Consider the following 24,822-nt stretch of genomic DNA (forward strand, 5'->3'; position numbering starts at 1 on the left):
AGTTCAAAGCGTTAGCCTAGCTGTGACCAGAGCTATGTGAAAAGGAAGGAATCAGTAGAACTTGCCCTATGCAAGAGCACTCAGCACTATAGGTTTCACCTGGCCCTTGAGCTGCAGATGCCTGAGCACAGCCCCCCCAGCCAGGATGAAAAATCAAGCCCTCACAAACAGCAAGGATGGATTCTTGCAGTAGTAATTTGCTCTCCAGAAGGCAGGTTAGGAAAGAAAGAACCAACTGCAAACACCACAACAACAGGCACTTCACCTCCAGCCAGACATTAAACTGGTGTCTAAAACCAAGTGCAATACTGAACAGAGAACATGCTTCCACTGCATCGTCTGGCTCTGTGCTAGGAGCGAGCTTCTGTTCACACTGGCGAGTACCTGGAGCAGGCAGCTGCTTGATGCACATCTGAATGGACAGAAGGCTGCAGAAGTGTTGCTTTCTTGGCTCTAGTTTGTTTCATTGGGCCAGATTTTAAATCTAAGTTATTTTCACTATTTTTCAGCAGCCAAATTATCACTCTGAGAACGCCTACTCGGCATCCACCCAACCCGATGAGAACCAAAACCTTAAGTTTTCAAGCTGCCTCTCTGGCTGTGCCCTGTAATATTCCTATTTTGCCCTAGCTGAGCAGTTCAGCACTGCTGTTGCCAACTACAGCCCTGCAGCCTAGATCTTCTGAAGTTTAAGGGATGCAGGAGGCAGGAGTCCACCAGGCTCTCACACGGATGGCTCTGTCTGGTTTGGGCTTTTATGCAGCAGAGGGCTTCTGGGTTTAAGTCTTTGCTCCCAGGCTATTGTTCCAGGAATGCTTGCTGAAGACAGCCCCTGCCCAGCTCCCAGCCACAACAACCAAGCATAGCTTAAAGTTAAGCACAACTGAAATTTAAGTTGCACCTTATCTTGAAAGCCTATTCCTTGACAGCTCCTTATTTAGCATGCTACCCACTGCAGTTCCTTAAGTATTAAACACTTTTTTGTAGATCCAGTCCTCTGCTGTTTTAGCATCTCAGCTTTAGGGTGTGCTGCAGACAAGGATAAAGTGAAGAAAGACTGGGTCTAAGGTAGATATTTTGTTAAGGTACAGGCCACTCGAGGACAGATACTGAGGCACTTTTGGGAAGGGGATAAGCAACACAAATAAGAGTAATTCTATATGCCCTTTTGTAAGTATATAGCTACTGCCTTTCCTCTGCCAGCTGCAACAGATCCACTGAAGAGAGGTTGCATCACACAGTTCAGGGTAATTAGACCCTGCAGTTCAGGATTATTTTAATATACTTGAAGATGGGGGGGGAACCCTTTCATTTTCTAATTCACACCTAAAATAGAGCAAGCAGCCTGGCACTCAAGTCTGTAAGAATGCTGTCATCTAAGGTTACCCACCCTTCGGTGTCTTCCACAGGGCCTGTCCCAGCTCTGACCACAGGACTCCAAATTCAGTAGAATTCAAGTCCATAACTGACCTTTTTTAGCTAATGGAGTGTTCCCAGAGGAAAGAGACACATACAATAAATTTTCTAAACGTGTGGTCAGTGGGATGGGGGAGAAGAGGGTACAAATTCTGGCTGACTTGTCAAATCTATAAGAACCTAAAACGAGAAGAATATAAAGAAAAGACCAAGCAACCAAAACACAGGGTGCAGCTGATGCTCCATTAAATGTAGCAACACACCAGATAATCAAGGCTTTTGCCCCACCATGAAAATGCTTAACAAAACAAAATCATTTCTTTTCCTTACTACTGCTGCCACCTTCTTCTCACTGCTGTGGGTAGAAGACGAGACTTTTTATTTAATGCCCCACTGGGCTCCTTGTGCCAACAAGCTAGGGACTTGTTCCCTAGCCAGTGTGGATTTATTTTCTCGTCTGTCCTGTACCCGTCTCCCACACTACTACTAGAACAACCATATACAGAGAAGAGCTAAAACAACACCAGCCCCACTCCCCAGTTTGTACACAAGTTATCCAGAGTGTCCACAAAATCCATCTCTGCTTCAGAGTGCACGTGGGTACTTCTGTGTAACCTGCTGCATGGCTACAGATGGGGGACGTGCCAAACGTAGGTGCATCATCTTCAGTAAGAGGAGGACATACAACAGGTTAAGAACGGCCCTTCTCCCACAGAGAACATGCCCAGAGAGGAAACAGAAGCCATCAGCAAAGGAGCAGGAGAGGGGCAGGCCTACCCCGACTTACCGGGCAGTAAAGCAGCCCTTGCCACATAGGAACAACCAGGTACCCTCACAGACTGTGTCACTTGTTGATAAACACTGTTGCGACACGTGAAATGAAGCAAAACTGTAAACATTCATGCACATCCATGACAAAAGGAGCATAAAGACACCTCTCCACACACGAGAAGCTCCCATGAGGGGCCAGGAGAGGGAACTGTGGTTGTGGGAAGGCAGACACCGGCGAGTCCATGGCGTGAGGAGGTCCCAGTGACCTGTTCTGGGCGCACAGCACAGCAATGAGAGTAACAGCAGGGCACCAGGAAATGGCAAAAAAAGTCAATTCCATTTTGCAACATGGTAAAGGGCTTCTTTTTCTGTTAAGGCCAACCTGCTACCTTTTGTACATGGAAAAAGGGCAATCAATGATCAACAGTAAAGTTCAGAACTCCAGAGCGCCTGAGTTCAGTCCACAACAGCAGTACATATGCGACAATCCTTCCTCTTTTGATATTCAACTTCACACACAGAGTTCAAAATCCAATAAGTTTTCTAGAAAATCCACTCATAAAAGCTTAAAACAAACAAAAAAAATCCTCAGAATCTGCCAGGTTCTTACTGACTTCCCAGCATCCCACGATACAGGTGGGATAGGAAAATGTAGCGAGAATATCCTAAAACAGAATGTGCTAAAATCAATTCATTCTCAGATCACTTAAGAAACAGGCTCATTAGGAGACATACTCTAGATAAGGTTATTTAGAAATAAAGTACCTTGTCTTTGTGCTTTATGAAGGGTAAGCTTCCTGTAAGCTCACATTTTGATTTTTACATTATCCAGATTTTCCTTTCACCTATCTCCATCTGGTCTAAGCTACAGTGCCAGCACAAACCCTCAGAGATGCGTCAGTAGTTTTGCCTGGAAAGCCTAAGGTCTTGCCCACAGAGCTGCAGTACGGACAACAACAGACACTGAAATGCACACTGAAAGATCCACTTGCAGTTGGATCTGACGTTAACTAACGCGTATGGCAATACTTAAAAGGTTTCTCTCCACACACATTTGAAGTGTTGTGACAGCAGGGAGAGGGATTTACTTTTTGCCAAAGTAACCTTCTCGTAATTTCTGAACCTGTAAATTTAGCTAATTACAGATTCAGAGTCACAAAGGAAATCGCACTGAACAACACTCCCGGTCAGGTCAGGAACAGGCAGATAGAGGAGATATTTAATGCTGTTTTGCTCAGTTACTAGAATCCATTGCTTTATGTATCTGGGATTTTGTCACAGCCAAGACCAAGTTAGGACTAAATACACTCTGTGCTTAACCTGGGAAAGACGATACAGACTGCAGCATGATACAGGACAGCATAGCATTTATCCTTTGAATTGCACAGGAGGTGCTGGCCTCACTTCCATGTAGTTTTGCTGTATCTTTGCTGAATATACCCTGGTATCAGAGTACTGATTGGAACAGCACTGTGTCCAGCATGGATTTTGCACCTCTGGTACCTCAAGGGTGGCAGTAAAGTGGGCCAGGCAGGAGCGGAGCAAATGGATTCTCAAACCAGCAAATAGCAGTGTCCCTCCCACCCTCCTGGGCAGCTGAAGCAAAGCCCCGTCCTGCACCTCTCCCCCAGGAACACCAGGATGCTCAGAAATAATACAGCTATAGAGAGGCAGCATCTTTACAGGATGGGGCTCCAGTAAATGTTAGGGGCCAAAACCGGTGTAAGCAAAGAGGTAAGAATAAGCACTCTCCCAATGGGGCTTAGGAGGAACCTGTGAGGTTACGAGGAGCAGTGCTGTACCTGAGAGGAAGCTGAGACAAAAGGGAGACCAGCCTCTCGCTACAGGACTCAGGTTGACTAATGTTTGTTAGGGAGGGCTCAGGGGCACAACGGGGAGTGACAAGACAGCACAGCTGCAGTAGCGCTCAGTCTGGGAAGCCAAAAACTCCAGGGGTTGGCAGCAGCTGGCTCTCCCCTTCCCCTGGGGATTCTCTGTTCCAGTTCCTAGAGTACAAGCACCCCTTTCTTCAGCACCTGCACTTAAGTTCTTAAATTTGCAGAATTTTTTTTTTTTTTTTTTTAAAAATACCCCTGTACTTTAATCACGAAAAACCAGTCCCCGCCCCAATTCTACTAAAAACATGATTGTCCATAGCTGGAGGCTTATTGAACGACCTCACCCCATCACCATTAAGTTACTCAAATGTCCAATTAAACAGCAGGCAGCTCAACCTTTAGGTAACACAACTACAAAAATCGGATCGTGCTCTCTTCCGTCTCCCCCCTCCTCCTCCTCCTCAAGAGAGCTCCGTTACTTTTTTCTAAGCGCCAGCGCTACTCCGACTGCTACAGCTAATATAGCTACCGCAGCAGCCCCACCGTACAGCAATATAGATTTCCCTTCTGGCAATAAGATAGGTTTCTCCTCTGCAGCGGAGGATTTCTCTTCTATTTCTTCCAAATGGCCCTCTTTCCCCACTATTTTTTCCCCTGGAAGGAGTATTTTCTCAGGTTCTGGTGCAGCCTTTTCTTCTGATGGGGCTAGCTCTGGGACAGGTTTACTTAATATGGGGATTTCAGGTTCAACAAGCTCTTCAGCCGCTTTTCCCTTTTCCTCCTGTTTTGCCCGCAGAAATGCAGAGGGATGTGCTTTTTCAACAGCAGCAATTTCAGCTTGAGGTTTTACTTCCTGTAAAGAAGCAGGAGTTTCTGGAAACGCTGCCTGCATGGTCTCTGCAGTGACAGCTGACACCACTGCTTCCTCAATCCCCTCCGGTATCTCTTCCTTCTCCACGTGAACAATATCTGAGTTGGAAGAGTTGTTCTCACTCCTCTCTTCACCCCCTCCGTTGCTGTCCAGGCTTTTGACTTCTTCAGGATCCATGGCCACTTGCTGCCAGGACTCGGGTCCCAGGGAGACTGGCAGGCTCTCTGTGTGCCAGCTCTGACTCGCTGACAGGGAGACGGGCAGGCTCTCCGACTGCCACGACGTGGTCACTGTGGGGGACTCCGGGGGGCTCACCTGTCCCGAGTTGTCGCTGGTCAGGATGTAGATGTCATTACTGTCCTCTGCAATGAGCCCAGGGTACTCTTCCTCTTCAGATTCCAAAGTAAAGACCGTCCCCTACGAACGAAAAGGAGGACACAACACGTGAGTGATGGCTTCAGCACTACCTCCCCTGTACGGGAAGGAACAGGACACCTGGAAACTTAGTGGGGCTGGAAGAAAGATGAGAGGGCCTCTGCAGGAGCAGCGGTTGTCTGACCTACATTTTAGAAGAGATTACAGAACCCAGCTGGCATGTCCAGAGAATGGAACCACTTCCAAGAGTTTTGCTGGGACCTCCTCCTCTCCCTGACACTACTGCATCATCGTACATCACCAAGACTTACCATGTGGGCATTATTAACCAGAGAAGAAGATACCAAAGTCTGAAACCAAACTGAAACAAAACAAAGAAAAAGAAAGCAAACACAAGTACATGAGCCCAGCTGAATACCACTCCCTTCTCCATTTTGTGCAAGTGTTCTGTATTGCTTGTCCATTTTCATTTAACAGTGTTTCTCTTACATTAATTTTATCACATTTCCAGTGCTATCTGAAGCCTGTATTTCTACTTTGTACCAACAAGCTGGAATCTCCAGTAATTCTAATATTTTACTACAAACAAACTTAGCTGTTCTTAAATGAGTTCACTTTCCAAGACTGTCATCATAACTTTGGCTACACAAATTAAGTTAAAACAAACAACCGAGCACAGACATCCAAAGGTGCTGACAGGTTTTACTTGTTTTTATTTAGCTAGGAAAAATCTGTAGGCATCCTAAAAATTTGACAGTGGGCTCCAGTTAGAGAAACTGCAAGTGTAAAATACTGATTCCCTCCTTACAGAAAGGACAGCATTGTCGATCCTAGTCATGCATGGACTGCTAAGTATGTAACACGGAAGAGATTTGCTTCAAGGGGAAAGAGGAAAAAAAAAACTAAATGCATAAGAAGAACCTAGGATGGGTGTGATACCAAGAACGTAAAAACAAGAGATAAGGGCAGCCAGGAACCCCAAAGTTTGCTATGCCATATCACAGAAGTCTGTGAAACCATTAACAAAGATTCAATTACCTTCTTGCTTCTAAAAATTATTAGAACATTTTATCAGGTACTGCAGTGCTGGAAGTCCCTTCCATGCAAGTTCCTCATTCAATTATCAAGCTTACCTGTACAGTCCCACCATAATGTGAAGAAAAAAATTTCAAAATCCATTCATTCTCTTTCTCCCTGTTCCCTTCCACACGCAATAGTTCTCCTACAGCACTGCAAGCAGTTGTCCTCCTCTTTTTTAAACCCTTCCTGACACCTGTGAATTTGGGGGTTGGTTCTGCTCCAGTCTCCTAACAACGGTTTCCCATTCCAAGACACCTCCTCAGTTGTTCCACAACTTTTTACGGATCAACACAGCGGTCTGTGTCAGGAACTGATCCAAGTTAAAAACAAACACATTCTTTATTTTGCAGAGTTGTTTTTAACCCTGATCAGTGTCCAGTCTGGCCCACTGGGATGCCCCAGTGTGCGAGCGTGACTAGGGGTGGAGCAGGGCCAGCAGCTGCACCTGCTCGCACTGATGCCAAAAGAGCCAAATCGATACCAGTGCCCTGCTTAGAAAGCAGAAGGAAAATGCATTTCAGCTTTGTTAACTCCCAATTATCACTTAGTCCCTAACATGCCAGGAGTCCATGGCCTACCAGAGTTCGTAGCACCTGGGCCAGCAGCGAGGCACTTTTCCCTCAGGGAAGCACAAGAGGCCCCAGACTCTCCACAGACACGGGTGTACTCTCCACAGAGACACCAGACACACTGCAATTCCTCGCTTCCCTAGAAGGGGGAAGGATCTCCACACACACCAAAAAAACCCACCAAAAAACCAAAAAGCAAGTTGGCAGGCTCAGGAGAGACAGCACAAACACTGCTGGTCGTTGGCAGTAGGTGCAGTGGGAGCAAATGAAGCAGGAGTAGAGCCCTAGCGAAAGCACTAACTGGCACTTGAGAGCTGTGCAACTTAAGGCAGTAACACTTTAATCTTTCATGGTGGAAATTATTACAGTACCAATAAACTTTGTGAAAAGGGGGTCAGTGGAGCCTAAGCTGAGTATGGGAGTGAGGTTTCTCTACCCACTCCCCCCAAACACCTTGCCATTTTGCAAAACTTGATGGACCCATTCCTGGAGACTTCTGGACAACGGTGGAGGCTATAGTACAGGACACCACCGGGAACATCAAGATTTCGTAACGTATTTTGGCAGGGGTAGGATCTAAATCTCCTCAGCCCATGGAGTTTTGGAAGATGTTTGTGCATGAATAAAGGAATCTCACAGAACACTTCAGAAGGAACTTTTCTTCAAAAATGCCTTTAGATTGCTTGGATGTGGGAAGCATCATCTGGCTCAGTAACACGTTCAGAAACTCTAAACAGAACTGGTACACAGAATTCCTCAGGGGAAGGTTATAAAAGCGATCAAGCCATTCACTAAGCACCTACGGATCTCCACAAAGTCTTGATTCAGAAGGAAATAAAAATTAATAAAGCATTAAATTTGTGAAAATGTTCAGACACCACACACATGCCAACAAATCCAAAGCAAGTTCTGCTCTGCAAGCAGTGACTGACAATTCAAGACTCCAGTACCCTCTTGAAAGTCATGTTTCACTAGAAGAATGACATTTTTGTCAAACGCAGCTCAGGCCATTAAAACAAAATGGAGCTCTACAACCTGGGAGGAAGCAACCAGCATTGCAAAGTAAGGGCAATGAAAAAGAAGAGCAAAGAAGCTTAAGTAAAGGCAGAGGTTACCAGATCCAAAGAGAGCAAATACTGAGCAGTGTGGGCCAGGGCTGCTGCTGCACAGCATGTGAGGACAGGACTCCACATGCAGCACCGACCTGTCCTGTTCCAGCAGACACTGGAGAGCAGCACAGCAGGGAGTCAGTCACTGTGGTTACCTTCCACTCTGTGCTGAGAATGGAGAGGCAGCCCGCTGCCCAGACACTCTGAGATTGTACGTTCACTCCTTTGATCATCAGGATTTTCTCTGGATGTTGATTAAGTATGAAATAGTCTCACTCTAATATAAGCTACTAACAGACACCTGTGATCATAGCAAATTTTTTATTTCCACAGGCAATACAGACTCAGATCAACAGCAGTTAACAATGAAATAACTAGGGGTAAAACCTGCAGTCTCATGAACCTCTATACTACCCTCCTCTCTGCTCAGCTCTACCCTTCCACAAATCGGAATGAATTTATTTCCTGTCCACAGCACATCACAACAAACCAGACTACGTCTGTGATCTGACGCTAACATAAAGAACAGGGACGCACACACAACTGATAACAGCTCTTAACATACCACTGTTAGTGCACCCATGCTGCTGTGACTGGTTCAACATGAAGCATATAAAAAAATTATTCCAAACCCACTTCTACAGTTCTATGTGCTTGTGAGCTCTGGTGATTGTAGCAAACTCCTTTTCAGTAATAAACTAAAAAAAGCACCAACTAGGGCCATATTCAGACTGCCTAAATTCCCCTGAAGTCATATACTGTACAGTGGCAAAAGCCAAGCACCTTTAAGCAGTGACTCAGCAGTCCACAGTAGGGAGGAGAGAGCTACCTATAGTCAATGGAGACAATCGGGTACAGAGACTGTGGTGAAATTTAAGCCATCCGGATACTCCTCAGACGTATTCCTCCAGCCTCTGCTTCTGCCCTATTCCTGATCCACCACTCTTAACTCTTCCCTTTCCTCTCATAAGGAAAATCAAAGTTGTTCTTTAGAGGGAACCCACAAATGATTTAACCATGATAAAAATGAACAAGTAATATGGACAAAGTACCATCACAGCTACTATGTGGACCACTAGGTGCCCAGGCCCATCAAAATATCTTAGCTCAGTATGATGTAATGCTAGATCCTCAGCAGGTTAACAAACAGATGGGGAGGCAACATTGACATATGAGGATCAGACATTAGTTATTCTAGTTATTCCCACATACCAGGGCATTTTTTAAAGGCCACGTGCTTTGCTGAGCACTTTGACTGGAGTTACGCTTCTCACAAAATACAGGTAAGATCTGGGCATAAGCTGAGGGGTATGTGCAGGATAAACTGCATTGGAGAGGGTAAGGAAATGAAGGGATGGTAATACAGGGAACATGGGCAATCCTCAACATTTCAAAAACTTCATTAATATGTACGTGTACCAACACTACACACCCACCCTGCCTTCAGCAGAAGGGAGGGCCTAAAAGGCTCAAGCATTTTATTGTTCCTTTTCTCACACTGTACAGACTGGATTGACCTCAAAAGAGTTATCAGTCGCTGGCTCCCTATAAATCAGAGCCTTATAAAGCCTGGCTGATTCCTTTCTGTCTTTACAGACAATTTAACTTCCGTGTCAGTGCCTCACGGACAAAACTCTCCAAGCTTGAAGAGACCAGATCACCCGAGGTTGGGAAACCTGGGGGAAAGCTAACACAATGAGTGTCAATGGGTAGTTTCACTACTTTTTCATTAAAAGCTTATGAAGTTTTAGTTGAAAAGCCAGACAGTAATAGGCATTATTTAGGATACATGATTAATATTTCTTGAGCTGAATTAAGAGTTAATTCAGAAAGTCAAGAGGATAAAGCTAGGATTTTGTGCTGATTCAGTTGAGGTTTGCACTTTTTTGTTGGGTTTTTTTGTGTTTTGTTTTTGTTTTCTTTTCTTTTAAAGCAGCTGTAATAAAAATTGAATGACATTTAGGACAATTGTCTTGATTCATCCACAGAAGTGACCCAGAAGCAAAGCACCCACAGATTAATTCAGGACAGGATGAAACATGAGGAAGGATTTTTAATGACCTGAGGCCTTATATAAGCCCTACACTTTAGATTTAACTGTAAGTAAGAAATGTATGTAAGCGTTTCTTTATCTGCTTTGTTCATTGTAAACGGATAGTCTATTGCTCCAGACCAGAAAAATCGGAGTTCATCTTTTTCAAATTTGGGATGAGAGACTTGCAAATTTGTTTTCCTCATCCAGCATACTTACAGAACAATGTCAGGTATGTCTAGAGAAGCAAGAGCAAGTCCCTCACCACAGCACCCTGCCACTCCTGATCCCAATCACTGCCACTTGAAGAAAGAGTTGGCACAAGTTATGAGGAGGAGGAGGAGAACTGGATAGTTCCCTTCTTGGCTAGAACACAAGGATGGTCCACAGCATGTGAGGCAGTCTTGAGGAGAAGATCAGTTTAATTCTGTCAAGGTGTCATTTGCGGACCTAAAAAAGGAGCTACAGAAGTCAATCACTGGCCTCAACCTATAGGGTTTGCCTTGTAGAAATTTTCCCCAAGACTTCTACAAGTGACAGAAAGCACTTTTAACAAATGTGCTAGACTAGCTCTCAGGATAGGTTATAGCTGTTATGCTACAGGGTGAGCTACACTAGACAACTGTAAACTGACAACAAAATAATGAAAAAAAAATCTGAAAGTTCCTCCAATAAGCAGAACCCATCAGTTTGGATTCAGCTGTAGTCCTGCCAGTGTCAATAATCTGAACTTTGCTGAAAATCACTCTCAGCAGTGGATTCAGAACACTACCAATCTTTAGCATATAGTATGAAATTGCTACTTAAAAACACCTGTCAAGTTTCAATTATGATTTAAAGACAGCAAACATAAAAAAAAAAATCAAGACTTGGAAACTGACTGTCATGATGACTATACTATTTTTCATCATTTTCTAATAAGTCTGTTATTAAGTATATACAAACAAGCTGACTTACTAACTATAGTAGTTATTTTTGCTAAACAGCAAAAACTTTTAAATACACGCAAGGAAAAAAAACATCCTTATTTACCAGAGTAATAATTCAAATCAAAATTCTGAATGTCTCAAAGATAAAAGTAACTTTTTTTCCTAGAAAAATAATAGAAGTAGTAGTACACATTGCATCTATAATGGAGATGTTATTAGATAATGAACAGAAAGAGATCTCCATTAAGGTGTCCAACAAAGCACTTACTGCACCTTAAGAGAAGACTTTGAAAGCTCTGCCGTGTAAGCTCAGAAGACCAGACACATGCAAAACAACTGTGTCTTAACTGCTGTGGAAGCTGTGTGTATTCTTCTAGGGTTTGGTTTTAACTGTTCTTAAAAGCTCGACTGGTCTCCCTGGCTCAGTTCTTAAAGAAGTATAAAAAGGCAGGTAACAGTTAACTGTGTTCTCACAAGGAATGATGTGGACAGGCAACTTGTACAAAACTCATCTCTGAAGGCACAGAAAAGCTCCCTGAAAAACTGCACAGCCCAGCAAGCCACCCATATTCCTCAGATCTTGATTTCATCCAGCACAGGCAAAAATTCTGTATACAGGCCAGAGAGGAGTGCCACCTTGCAGGAAAAAAAAAAATCTATGTCCCCTGAACTTTTTTTTTTTTTCCCTTGAAACTAAACAGACCCACATAAAGTTCCCAAGAAAAAAGAGCACCTTGAGGTGCAGGAGGAAATGCTGGCAGAATGCAAGTGTCCCAGGAGAGCAATCTTTACTATGCTAAAAAATTCAAAACACTCAACACAGGAAGTTTCTTAGGGGAGAGTACTGACTATAGTGCAACATAACCTATCACTGAGAGAAATTACTTTCCTCGCACCGACAGTGTCACAGCGACAATAGGAGTACTAGGAACCCATCAAATGCATTTGTGCTTAAAACGTAGTGTCTGAAAAAGAAAAGGCAAGAAGTGATGAACTGGTCTGTGTCCAGGGTTCCCAAGAGATCTCCCTCTGGAGAAACAAGCAAACTTCCCACAATAACAAATTTCCCCAGGGCTGGGAATGTGCTTGTATGATTTCTAGCTGCAACAGAGGAGCAGCCATGTGCTGGTGAAGTGCCGCCTGTGCTGAGGGCTGAGCAGGCAAAGGCTGTGCGCACAGTTGGCTGCTGGGGTCAGGACAGCTTCACTCCCACCCATGCCGACCAGGCTGCAATTCCATCCGTGTCTCCATCCACAGCCCCGCTATGCCATGCCTCTTCAGACCCTTGCTGAAGTCAGACCTGACAGCGTTACCCTGCTAATCCGTCAGAGAAATGGATTATAAAAGGGGCAGCTGACAACACCCAGATCTAGAACAATACATTAAAAAAAAGTAAAAAAAAGCCCTCGGGCATTTAATGTAGTATTCATCTTTGTGAAACTGTCAAGATGGGTGGAGCCAAGAAAAACAGAGCAGAGTCCACAAATAGGACTGTACTTTTTATTACGGGGGGGGGGGGGGGAGGGGGGGGGGAAGGTTGTGTGAACCAAATCAAAGCACACCGATACTGCAGCCACTGCTCTCATCCCCCCCTTCAAGGAATGCTTTGGCTAGAACAGCCTGCGGAAATGATCCTATTCCTTCCCCTGCCCCCCAACATAACCTCTACTACCTGCACGGAGTCAGCACCAAAGCAACACCCTTTAAGGTTTCAGTCTTATCAGTTTAAATTGAAGTAAATTCAGTTATTTAGAGACCACTTCTTCAGACAGACCGATTTGAAGTTGTTGGAAGGGAAAAAAGAAAGGAGATCTAGTTGCTCCTTGATGATTTAAGTTCCTTCTCCTTCAGCCACAGTGCCTAAAAAATCTATTACTGTACCAAAGAAGTTACATACAAATAAAAGTGGACGTTTTACTGCAATGTTCCATGATACAAGTGTAAAGTATAATTATTTTGAAAGGAAAACTCCTTTCTAGGACTTCTCTAATTAGATTGCCTTTTCTCGCATCTCTACCATAGTAAACTTAGTTATCTCTCCTCCAGTGGAGCACGCCTTTCTATTTCTGCATTGTCATTGTCAAGGCAGACACCTAGACTGCTGCAGAAGGAGATTTTAATCTCCAATAACACAAAATGACTGCCTCGCTTTGCTAGGATTACAAGCGTCTCTTTGCCTTTTTCTCCTCCTGATTGTTAACAGACTCTAGTACATAGATTATTCAACTACCAGCAGCAAATAAAATGTCAAAACCAGCAGAAAAGCCCAAGACAGAACACTGGAAACAGAGGACAGGTCTTCTAAGGCTGAGATCTGAAACTGTAAACACTATGCGTATTTCAAGCAAATTTACTTTTACTTTCTTCAACATGGGCAAGTAACTAGTTAAATTCAAATCCAGATCTGAACATCATGAGACAAGAATGCTGGGAAGGCAGAGAATTTCAGCTACGGGTCACAAATACAAATACCAGCCTCTTACTCAGAGAAGAAAGGTTATTAACCAAATACTGATAAACACCAATTGCATGCACTTATTTCACCTCTTTCAAGCAAGTGAAAAGCAGATGGGCTCATAACGTGGATGTGAATCTGAGAGAAAAAAATAAAAGCAGCTAGCTTCCAAGCAATCTTATACTTTTTCCTCCTTATAGACATTCCCAGACTATTTCAACATAGACGAAATCTAACCACGGAAAACAGGATCCGCAGAGCTTGAGAAGAAGTAAATTATCTGGGAGGAGGGATGGGAAAGGAAGAGGAAAAAAATCCTTACCAACTGACTGGTCTTACTGTGCACTTTTCCAGGAGACCAAGAATTGCTTCTGATGCAGCAGCATTCAGCCCTGGAGAAGTCAGACAGAGCAAAAAGGGAGGGGAGGTACAAGGAGGGAAGGGAGGGGAGAGGAGAAGGGAGGGAAGAGGAGGAGAAGGGGAGGGGAGAGCATGTATACTGCATGTCAGTTTGTTGAGCCCTAACATTGCTTTCAGGAAGAAGAACGAAGCTACTGCTAATCAGGCAGGGAATTGGTTTGCAATGGCTCAAGATGATAAAGGAACAAGATCTTAGTATGACCATTTGGGTTCAAAACAGAGAGTCAGGAGGAAGAAATGTGTGTTCCCACATGTGTCTAGTTAGAGAACCTGGAATGCCAAACATGCTTTTTGCTCCAAAAGAGAGATCATACTAAAACTTAAAAGTCAAGCAGGGCAAATGTAAGAGCTACAGCCAAACCTGTCACTGCAATTAGTGAAAAAGGGAGGCTGTCCAGAAGAAAGCAAGATTTCCTTGCTTTCTTACAGTCCTCCAAACTCAGCTTGCATCCACCTGCAAACCTAAGAGATTGTAAACTAGATGGAGTAGTCATTTCATCTCTTCATTCACGTTTATGCTGCCAGCTGCATCCAAACACAATATGCAGTGCACTGCAGACATTCCTACTTGGAAGACTTTCACCCTAAAGCTGTAAAACAGATGAAGGGGAAGGGGAACAGCATACACAATGACCAGAATCATATTATCAAAATATTGTATGCACTTGAACATGAAAACATGCCAGCTATTCTCTCACCAACCAACCAACCATTACATCCCAGTCCCACCCTACCATGAAAAGTTATCTGAATTACAATTTTAGTGCCTGAAGGGAAAATGGGAGGGGAAGACTGATTGTTTCAACACATCATCTCATCACTGTATATCTGCAGGACTGGCATGAAAAATAAAAAAGCAACTTCTCATCTCAGAGGCTCTACCTCTGGTATCCCACATTTCCCATTCCTCACAAGCCATGCTGATTTCTTGAAATCTACTGCATAGCTATCCAATTTACCAACCTTTATTCTCTTAAGCTAGCAATTTTGCTTCTAGTTAACTGTTGTCCACCATCCTCAATCAGATGCTTTCCCGGACCTACAAGCCTCCGGAGCCCACAAAACAACATGAAGTCTTGCACACACGCAGAACCTCGGGAGCTCTTCCAGCCGCATCATGGCTGCACAGCATGACGCAGCAAGTGGTCCCACTGGATGACACAGCTCTCTAAAATTCTGACTCCACAGATCTGCACTGGGGCATAGGAAGGGTTCAGCTGACCCCTTACCTTCAACTGGCTACTTCCCTCCTGGAAAAGTTTGACTTCAATCCAGAAATTGAAGAAGATCCCAAATTATGTGGTGCCAAGGAAAGAGACAGCACCAGAGACACTACAGAATTTTTCAGGTCTGCCTCTGAAAAGCTGACTCCTGTGAAGCTCTCCTCTGCTCCTCATCCACGAAAAAACAGACAGGCTGGTCTGGTATCTTCTCGGTTTTAAATGCGTGCTTAGCAGCTGTAGGAAAGACCTATCTTCACACCACTCCGGAATAACACAAAAATTGAACCTCTTACTGTCACAGCAACATAATTCACTGGAGACTCCCAGGTTTATACATTGCCCTTATGGCTCTAGCGAAGCATTACTGACAACTTGATCCGGCACACAGAGCCCTGGTGGCAGATGCTCATCTTAAAAAATGCGAAACACTTGCGTGATGGCTAACAGCCTGCCAGGCAGCTCTTCCCCAGCCCTTCTCAGAAACACAAACTCTCCCACCTTTACCCCACGCCCTGCTCCCAGCACTGCCAACCCCAGAACACCATCCCACAGACTCGGAACAAACTGAGAAGCATGCCACTCAGTAAAAATGAACATTTTCCTTACAGGAAAAAAAAATTACAATAAAACCATATATTCCCTTCCTCCACATAAAGCCACAAGTCCATTGGGTCCCCAAGCCCATCCCCAGAGCAACTCACAAAGGGTTAGTGCAGCTACATTAATTTGGCTGGAAAGGATTTTCATCACCTTGTCTCTTTCCTCGCCTCTTCTGCTGTTTCAAAAATAGCTCTGGCTTGTTTGCTGTACTGCTTATGTCAGTCTGATTTTATGCCTGACTGGATGTATACAGACAAGCCCGTAGCCCATTAAACACCAACTATCCAGATCTGTACATACATGCACAGTCACACAAACACAAAGCACAGCCCCCTCCCTTGGAGGCCATGCTGGAAAGCTGCTTGTTTTCAGAGGCTTTGCACTATATTAAGTATGTTTATAGCAGGCCTCAAACAGGGGCTAGAGAACAGACCACAGCCTTTTCTGAGGTTAAAAAAAAAAAAGCAGAAAAGCAAAATAGCACTAACATCCATCTGTCTTAAAGCTGCAAGTAAGGACCTTCCCTGTGATGAAAATACTTTGAAATGTGAGTACACTTATCAAATGACCTAAGGTCATTTGGCTGCGTGCTGTTAGTGTTTCTGTCCATTAAAGACAAACAATCCCTCCCAAAGGCTTTGAAAACTATTATCCACAATTGCTGGGAAGGGAAAGGATATAGGAAAGTGCAGACATGCAGAAATTCTGGAACAAACTCTTAAAAAAAACTTCAGGTAAAGTCCTGAAATGTGAGAAGCTATCTGAATGAGATTTTTCCTACTAGCACTTTTTAATCACTGGGTTTTCCTGAACAACTTTTCTTTTTAGAATAAATCAACTTGCTGGAGCCATTTCACTAATCCCAGATTAATTCCATTCAAATCTGGCATCCTTCCCAAACTCAGCGTCCTGGTTTCTGCTAGATAGAGTTAATTTTCTTTCTAGTAGCTGGTACAGTGCTATGTTTTGGGTTCAGTATGAGAAGAATGTTGATAACACACTGATGTTTTCAGTTGTTGCTAAGTAATGTTTATACTAAGTCAAGGCTTTTTCAGCTTCTCATGCCCAGCCAGCAAGAAGGCTGGAGGGGCACAAGAAGTTGGGAGGGAACACAGCCAGGGCAGCTGACCCAAACTGGCCAAAGGGGTATTCCATACCATGTGATGTCATGTCCAGTATATAAACTGGGGGGAGTTGGCCTGGGGGGATCACTGCTTGGGAACTAACTGGGCATTGGTCGGCAAGTGGTGAGCAATTGCATTGTGCATCACTTGTTTTGTATATTCCAGTCCTATTATTATTGTTGTTGTTGTTGTTATCATTATTAGTTTCTTCCTTTCTTTTCTATTAAACTGTTCTTATCTCAACCCATGAGTTTTACTTTTTTTCCTGATCCTCTCCCCCATCCCACTGGGTGGGGGGGGTAGTGAGTGAGCAGCTGCATGGTGCTTAGTTACTGGCTGGGGTTAAACCATGACACCCAGTAATCTAAAGCTCAGCCTTCAAGACCCAGCTCACTGGCTGTAAGCTGCCTCTGTGATGCATTTTTAAATGAAACTTTCTCAGCATGCCATGACTCAGGAATGTTGGTTACCATGAATTGAAGATTTCCACAAGGAAATGCAGCACAAAGAAATCTTGATTGCTCATTCTATTCATGTTCCTATATAGCTATAACATCCAATATGCATTAGCTATTCTATCACTTATTATACAAATAAATTAGTACCTACTGACATTTCTGTAAGAAGTGCTCCCCAATTACTTATCTGCTAAAAAACCCTCCGAAATTTAAAGGAAAAAACACCATATACCATTTCCAGCAGTCACCAGAGTATGAAGGTAAATATTAAAAAGATGAGCTTCTCAGGCACAGTATCTCTTGTTACTGGTATTTGCTTCTAAATGCAATTCTGTTATGTCTATTAACAGGAAAGAACATACAAAAGCTCACCATATAGCAATAAATTAGCATCTTAAAACACAGTGCATGAAAACTAGTTTTTATTTGACATCTGACGACCTCTTCAATTTCAATGGCAATCCAACAAACCAGACATGCACAAAACTGGAACAGTCTGCCTGGGGAAATTGTGGAGTCCAGTCAGATAGGTCTTTAACGTCAACATCAGAAACGAATGGGTAAAAGTCAGTTCTGCCTTGGGGCAGAGAGGTGAAATAGATGACTGCCCAAGATCCTTTCCCACCTATATGGTCCTGACCTCCTGCTTTTTTTTCTGCTTTTTCTGGGGCATTTCTTCTCTCATCTGCTTACTTCTAGCAACCCCTCTTAGCTTTCACTCCTATTAAGTATAGTATCACACTTAGAAAACAGCTTTGAACAAAGTATGAAAATTAAACATTGTCTTCTTACCCATCCTCCTTGTTGAATGATATAGTCTGCAGAATAGTCTTCTAGATATGTCACCCCGAAGTTCACAAGCGCGCTCAGTGGTTCCTGGCCCCGTCTGGTTAACTCCACCAGAAATTGTTGTAGCAGAACCAGGGGTACCAAGACCTTCAAAAAACAAGAATTGTGAATAAATACAGAAAGCATTATCAATACCACTATGTAGGTAAAACAGAAGAATTCATGTGGTCCACAGAAAGGGTCAGAATCTACAAGTCCAAAGGTATCAGGGACTATACACTTCGTTATACACTTCATTTTTGTGAAGACACAAGGCAGAAACACAATTCAATTTAGTAAGAAAGCAGCACTTAATCTGATAAGCAAAACACCACAGCCTAACTTGAGAGTTTCACAGAACAGGACTGCAGTGCTTTCTTAAGCCCCATTTTTTCCCAACACAAGATTCAGGTAAAGAAGCAGGACAATCCAGAACTTGCTACCCCAGAAGTGGAAAGATGCAACATTATAAATAGTTTGAAGGTATATGCATCCAATTTGTATCTAAACAGCAAACTCATATACATTCTTGAATAGATACACTGCACTAGACAGTCTCTTCAGAAGTTCACACTTGGCTTTCAGAGAGCGTAGAAACACACAACTCCTCCCAGCACCATAACATTACAGACATGTTTAAAATGACAAACCCCTCTCCATGTTAACTCTCTCTCCAATGCCAAATTTAACACATACAGAATTCCCTCCCTCATTTCCTACTCTCATTCCTCCTTCCAAACCCTCTGTCTCTAACTGAATGCTCAGCCTTAACCCAAATGTCAGTTGCTCTGGAAGATGCAAGACTCTGTGAATCCACCTCCTTCATATTATACAGTTCTAGACACTTCCTTCTGAAATTATGTTTTTGTTTGCCTAAACAACATGCAGTTGAACTTTAAAAACTCTATATTTATTCTTCTAGAGCACACGAGTGGCCCTCTGGGCAAAGTTTATATGCAGCACTTTGCCAAGTTCAGGAAACTGGTATCAGCTGAAGTCATTAGCATCTGAAAAAGCGCTATTATGATACAAGAGAAAAATATTTGTAAGTTTTATCGCACCTAGTTTGTGACAACTGCATTGCATATCTATTCACTGTTCAAATAAGAACATTTTTTCCCAGCTGCACAAGGTAGATGCAGGCTAATACTACTGCTCAGACTGAATTCCAAATGCCTTCTTCCTTTCCCAGTCTCCTCCTCCTTCAGCCTGATTTTCTTTTCTGTAAATATCCTCCATTACTATTCCCAGAAATCACACCTCAGGATGCAAAGCTGGAGGAAGACGAATAGGAAAAGTAGGCTGGGTTTGAGATTTGTACTAAATTCATGGTGGAGTCACACTGAGATGTACCACTAAAAACAGATGGGGCCTTAAAAATGCCTGTAATCTGATAAATTTAAGATGTTCCAGCTGATTAGCAACTCAGAAAGTCCAGTACTATGGCAGACAGGTTATAGTACTGTTCTGGGACGAACAGTTACACTGCAGTCACTTAACTAGGAACAGGACGGTGCTTGAATTTTAAAAGCCTTTGGGTTTTTTGAGTTTCTCGTAATTAATCTCAACTCAGGCAGGAGAGGTGCAAGCTTACATTGTGCAAACGTTAAGGAGCAGGTCAAGGTGAGCCAAGTGTCAGAAGAAACTTCGATATTTTTGGATCAAAGAAAAAAAAGCATGCTGTCAAGACCAGGCATCTTTCAGAGGCTTTGGGCACACCCACATAACTCTACAACAGCATGAACATTGAGATCTCAAAATATTTGACATTTACTTTAAGCTGAAGGCAAGGGAAACAAAGGCAAAAAAAGGCTGCTTAGGAAATGAAGGGAGCTCAAATGTTGGCATACTGAACATGATTGTTGCCATCTCCTTTGCCAACTTAAATATCTAATCCATCCACTCCCAAATTTAGCAAGCCTCTGCAGGCCTCAGGAGCGAGGGACCAAATGAAACTCTAATATCCAATTCCATGCAAACCAACAAACACCACCTGGTCTTCCCTTCCCACTGAAATTATTGAAATTATAGAAACCTTTGAGACCAGTAGGAACAGTAACAGGTTTGCATGACCCTAAATTCATGAAAGAAGGTACCTTCACAGTACTTCCATAAAGGTTATCAACAGCTTTCTGTACCTAAGAGTAGCTATATGAATGGTGATGAGATTTAACTAGACCAAAATAAAAATATAGCCTTAGCAATTCAAAGCAACTGCAATTCCTCCACCCGTATGCTTGGGAAGGGATGCTAGGGGCTATTTATATTTTGACTGAAGAAAAACGTACAGAGTATCAAGCACAGCATGCCAGAAAATAGCTGGCAGGAGAAAACGTCTACAGAATCATTAAAAAAACCCCTTTACTATCAGAAGATTTCTGATTAATTGTGTAAATTAAGATTTCTGTCAATTACACTATCGCAATCCCATAGTACAATATTACAAATTCAAACATACACACAAAAAAATTATTACAAAGTTCAGAGACTTAAGAAGTGTACCCAAAGTAATTGCCACTTCTGCGTACCTTCTGACTATTTCAACGTAAGATTCATCTCATTCTTTACATGACTATTTCTTACATTTTTGTTGTATTATTCCTTAGCCCCATTAATCAGTAAAAGTGGGACATTAAGATGACTGCTAACCTACTTACCAGTTCAGTTGAATCTCAGTATTTGTTATCCTTTTATCTGATGCACAATAGTGTAATCATGTATTTTGGTGTATGTATATGATACTCAATTTTAAACAAAACCCATAAAATCTCAACAGTGAAGTATTTCAATTTTTTATTACATTTATTTATTATAGAAATATAATTTGCCCTACGTTTGAGGTCATTTTGGTTTTGTTTTGTTTTAATGAAAGCCTTATTTCAAATACAAGGTGAAGACTCCTTTTCTTTACAGAATCCAGCATCATGGCTATTATTTTCACATCACAATTTCTGAGAAATACATGAAATAATTTCTTTTCCTGAAATGTTTTTACCGAGAACCAGCACTTCTAATGTCTGTGGGTAAACTTTGCTTCTGTGGGATGTTAATGGAAGAACTGAGTTTCCTATGTAGTAGTTTACCCTGCAATATTTCCTCATTCAGATCGATATTCGTGTTTTAGTGACTGAAAACATTCCTTTACATCTCATGTGCTAGTCAGTTAACCAAATCTCTTCAGCAGTTCAAACATACCATTGCACTCTGGAAAAGATCCGCATCTTTAAATGGAAAAAATAACAGCTATATTTAGAAGTGTCTTCCTTCTGCTCATGCTTGTATAACGAATAGGTTCTTTGAAAACTGGTATGGCTAAAAATGACACCTTCCCAATTGTAAACCAGACAGATCAAGCCTTTGTCCACAACCTCCAACCAGCTAACCACCTAGGTAATCCAGTAGCTCCCAGAAGTATATGCTTACCTGTAAGCCATGGTTCTCATCCACATAACATCAATGAAGATTTGCAAAGACTACTTTGAGTCTGCTTTGTGCCACAGAGATACTGGGCCTTTAAGTGATCAGTGTGGCGCTCTGAGTGCATCACATTCAATATATTAAATAGGTCGGGCTTTTAAACATACATAGGTATAATAATACATACCTACAGCAGCAAAGGCTCAGAAATTTGAAGTGAGATTTTATATACTAGTTCATAGGCTACTGAAAGCAGAAAGAGCATCTTGCTGTGCAAGATGCTACTACTGAGCAAAACAGATACAGCTTACATGTAACTGAAAACACATTTCATCTACTAGCTTCAGTTGTTTTATGTCTTCTAGTCTGGATCAAACCACAAGCCTTGGTCACATAGAATTCCGTCTGTGAGAGGGTATTTCCACATTTTTAACCCTTTGACATCTGCCACAGCTACTGTGCATCTTCATTTTCTGCTCCACCCAAGAAGCTATAGCATATGTAACAGCTGCGAGCATATAACAGGGAGAGATTTATTATTCTGTACAGCTAGCCCAGCTAGTTGTATGTTTTCTTATTATTTAGTTGTAAAAGGGAGTAAGCTTCAGTTCTCCCAATAGAGTCAATTTAAACATACATCCTTCCAATTTTCATAAACTTGAGGTCAGCATAGCCTCATTTTGCTGCTGTATGCCTGCTAATTAGACTTAACACTATGTCTATTTATAGCTACTTTTAAAAATTCTTTTTCTAACAGCTTCTTCTTTAGAGTGAAAATTAAGCTAGGCTGAGGTTGGAGGAAAGATATCTGGATCTCTTCTGTTATAAAATATGATTCTGATTAAGATGATAAAGGAATTTAAAAGGAAATGAAACCAACACAAATCTATTCCATCTCCTCAAAACAAGTATTATTAAAGGAACTGCTAGGCATTCCTGAAACATCAAGCTACCACGAAAACCATACAAACAGACGCTGTATTATTCTGTAAAATTTCCATTCTCCTTAGCTTGTGGACTACAAGTTTTGTAGTAACAAATGTTACGGGTAAACAAAGATGATGACAAAGACATCTTCTGGATGATATTCTCAATCACAAACTGATGGGTACCAAAATCCACTAGTCACAGGGGCTGCACAAATGTAGCAGCCATGAAGGCTGAATCATAAACCCCCAAATGTAGCAGATCCATCTACCAGGGCTATATCTTCAAGAGGTGTGTAACAATAGCATATGGAGACGCAGTAGGCAACTGCCAAACTCAATCCACCTCCTCCCTTGCAATCTGAGCCACAATGACTGGTTTTATGCTTGTTTTTAGTTTTCACCAACTGAAAAGTAAAATGTGCTAGCTTAAGCCACCTTCTTGATAACCAGATTTCATGGCTGTTTAAACTAAAATGCTATGAATCACAAGATGATAAACTGAAAGCACACACACCAATTATAATTGCTGGAGCCATGGACAGTAACTTGTCAAGCAATGTTTAATAAACTGCTTTAAAGTGCCCACACCCTTGGTTAGATGATCAGTTTCTGAAGTAAGCAGGGAAATCTAGCTAAGGAAAAGTATTTCTGGAAAAAAAAATGTAAAGAGGGGAAAAAAGATTTCTTGTTCTATTTTAAATTTAAGACTAAATTTTAACACTCAATTTGTGATTAAATTTGAAAATAGTTATTTCATTCTTTCATGATGCCCACTGAACCCATCAGAGAATGATTAAGATGATGAATTTGAATGATTAATGAAAGATGAATCTAGGAACAGTAATTCTATATTAAAACTATTATAAGATAGTTCATTTACAGATTTGCATTTTGTTTTAAAATGAAGTTTCAATTAATTTACAGATTTGCATATTGTTTTAAAAAGAAGCTTCATATCATTTGAGATAACTACGCCTGAAACCAGGTAGGCACACCATCCTTATATTTTCTGAACAATTTAAATATTTTGAAGATACTATCGATTTTTATTTTCACCATGTTTAGCCCTTTTTTTTTTTTAACATATATTTTGAACCTGAGATGGAAGATTGACCTAATACTTCCATTAGATAACTTCTGGCTAAATTATCTAAAAACTACATATCATGTCCACATCTACCATTCTGACAGCAAAAGTTGTTTTTAGTAAGAAACAAGTGGGTTCTTGTTATTCTTGGTCCTCTGTGAAGTCTAACTGTAGCGAGTAAAAACACTATGGACTTCAAATAGACACGAGAGATAGCAAAGTCACTTATTTTGTACCTTGTTCCATCCACTGGCATGAACAGCTGTCTCCTGTGTGCGCTCTCGATATTCTTGATATGTCACTGGCCTGCAGAAGTTAAACCAACACTGAAAGTTATAAAAGGAAACAGAAGAACAAGAATAAAATAAAATTCTCAGTTTCCAGAGAACAAAATATTTTCACACATATTACAGCAAGTAATTTTCAAGAGCTAACAAGTCTCACATTTCAGGACATAAAACACCAGCACCAAACAGGGTCAGGAAGGCATCACCTTCTCCCAGTTACACGATTTCATATAATTAGTGAAGTGAATTTCATAATAATTTGATACTCTGCAACTTAAAGGGCATTAGGTAAGTAGGTTCTCTGATATGCTACCAAAATTTCTAAGCTCTTGCATGTAATTTTTTATAATCTGAGACTTCAAAGATAAAAAATTACACTAAGAAATTCACATGAGATAGAGGCCAATGCAGAATAAAATTTTAATAAACAATATAGGCTACAAACCAACACAGACCGCTTGACCGCATTAACATTATGTTAGAGTTGAAGCCTTTATTTGCAAGAAACAGCACTTTTGATCACAACCCCCATTCGTATTTCAGTAGATACCTCTATTTTAGATTTATCATCTCTGTACTCTGAATTGGGATGATGAAATTCCTCTCTTTCATACTCTTTCCTCCAAGATCACATAGTATCTTACAGTCAGGAACAACACTTTCTGCCGAGTGACAGCAGAAGATGTACTGCTTCAAAAGAGCTGTCCTGAGCCAGATCATGACAAAAGGCAAGTTCAGACTTCAGTTTTAAGGCAAATAGTGGTAACTGGTATTGGACAGAAGACTGCTTATTGAACTCCAAGAACCTGTCATGATCTAATAGCCTACTGTACCATAACATACTTTTTTATATGTGTATAAAAGGACAGGACAATATAAGCAAAATAAGTATTGTATCAAATAGCACTACTGTAGCAAACATGGGTAAAAGAACAGAGTTAAAGCACACTGGGGAAAACATAATTTGGGTATGTCATTTTAAGTGCATTCTCTTAACCTCATTG

At 41.8% G+C, this 24,822-nt stretch overlaps 1 protein-coding gene across 5 annotated transcripts in view; it reads right to left on the reverse strand.

Annotated features, from left to right (window-relative positions):
* Positions 1–1,330: 1,330 nt before the first annotated feature.
* Positions 1,331–24,822, reverse strand: part of BCL2L13 (BCL2 like 13) — a 43,806-nt gene continuing 20,314 nt past the window's right edge. For 3 of the 5 annotated variants that reach the window (XM_052790332.1, XM_052790330.1, XM_052790331.1), the window contains exons 5-7: positions 23,768–23,837; positions 18,063–18,206; positions 1,331–5,313 (exon numbers count right to left, since the gene is read on the reverse strand). In XM_052790332.1, coding sequence (XP_052646292.1) covers positions 4,501–5,313; positions 18,063–18,206; positions 23,768–23,837 — 1,027 coding nt within the window. In that variant the 3' untranslated portion in view covers positions 1,331–4,500. Of the gene's footprint in view, positions 5,314–13,767; positions 13,838–18,062; positions 18,207–23,767; positions 23,858–24,822 lie in introns of those variants that run through there. The other 2 variants (XR_008235697.1, XR_008235698.1) reach the window with 2 other exon arrangements.

This window comes from Harpia harpyja, chromosome 6, assembly GCF_026419915.1.
Source record: "Harpia harpyja isolate bHarHar1 chromosome 6, bHarHar1 primary haplotype, whole genome shotgun sequence".
NCBI classification, from domain to species: Eukaryota; Metazoa; Chordata; class Aves; order Accipitriformes; family Accipitridae; genus Harpia; species Harpia harpyja.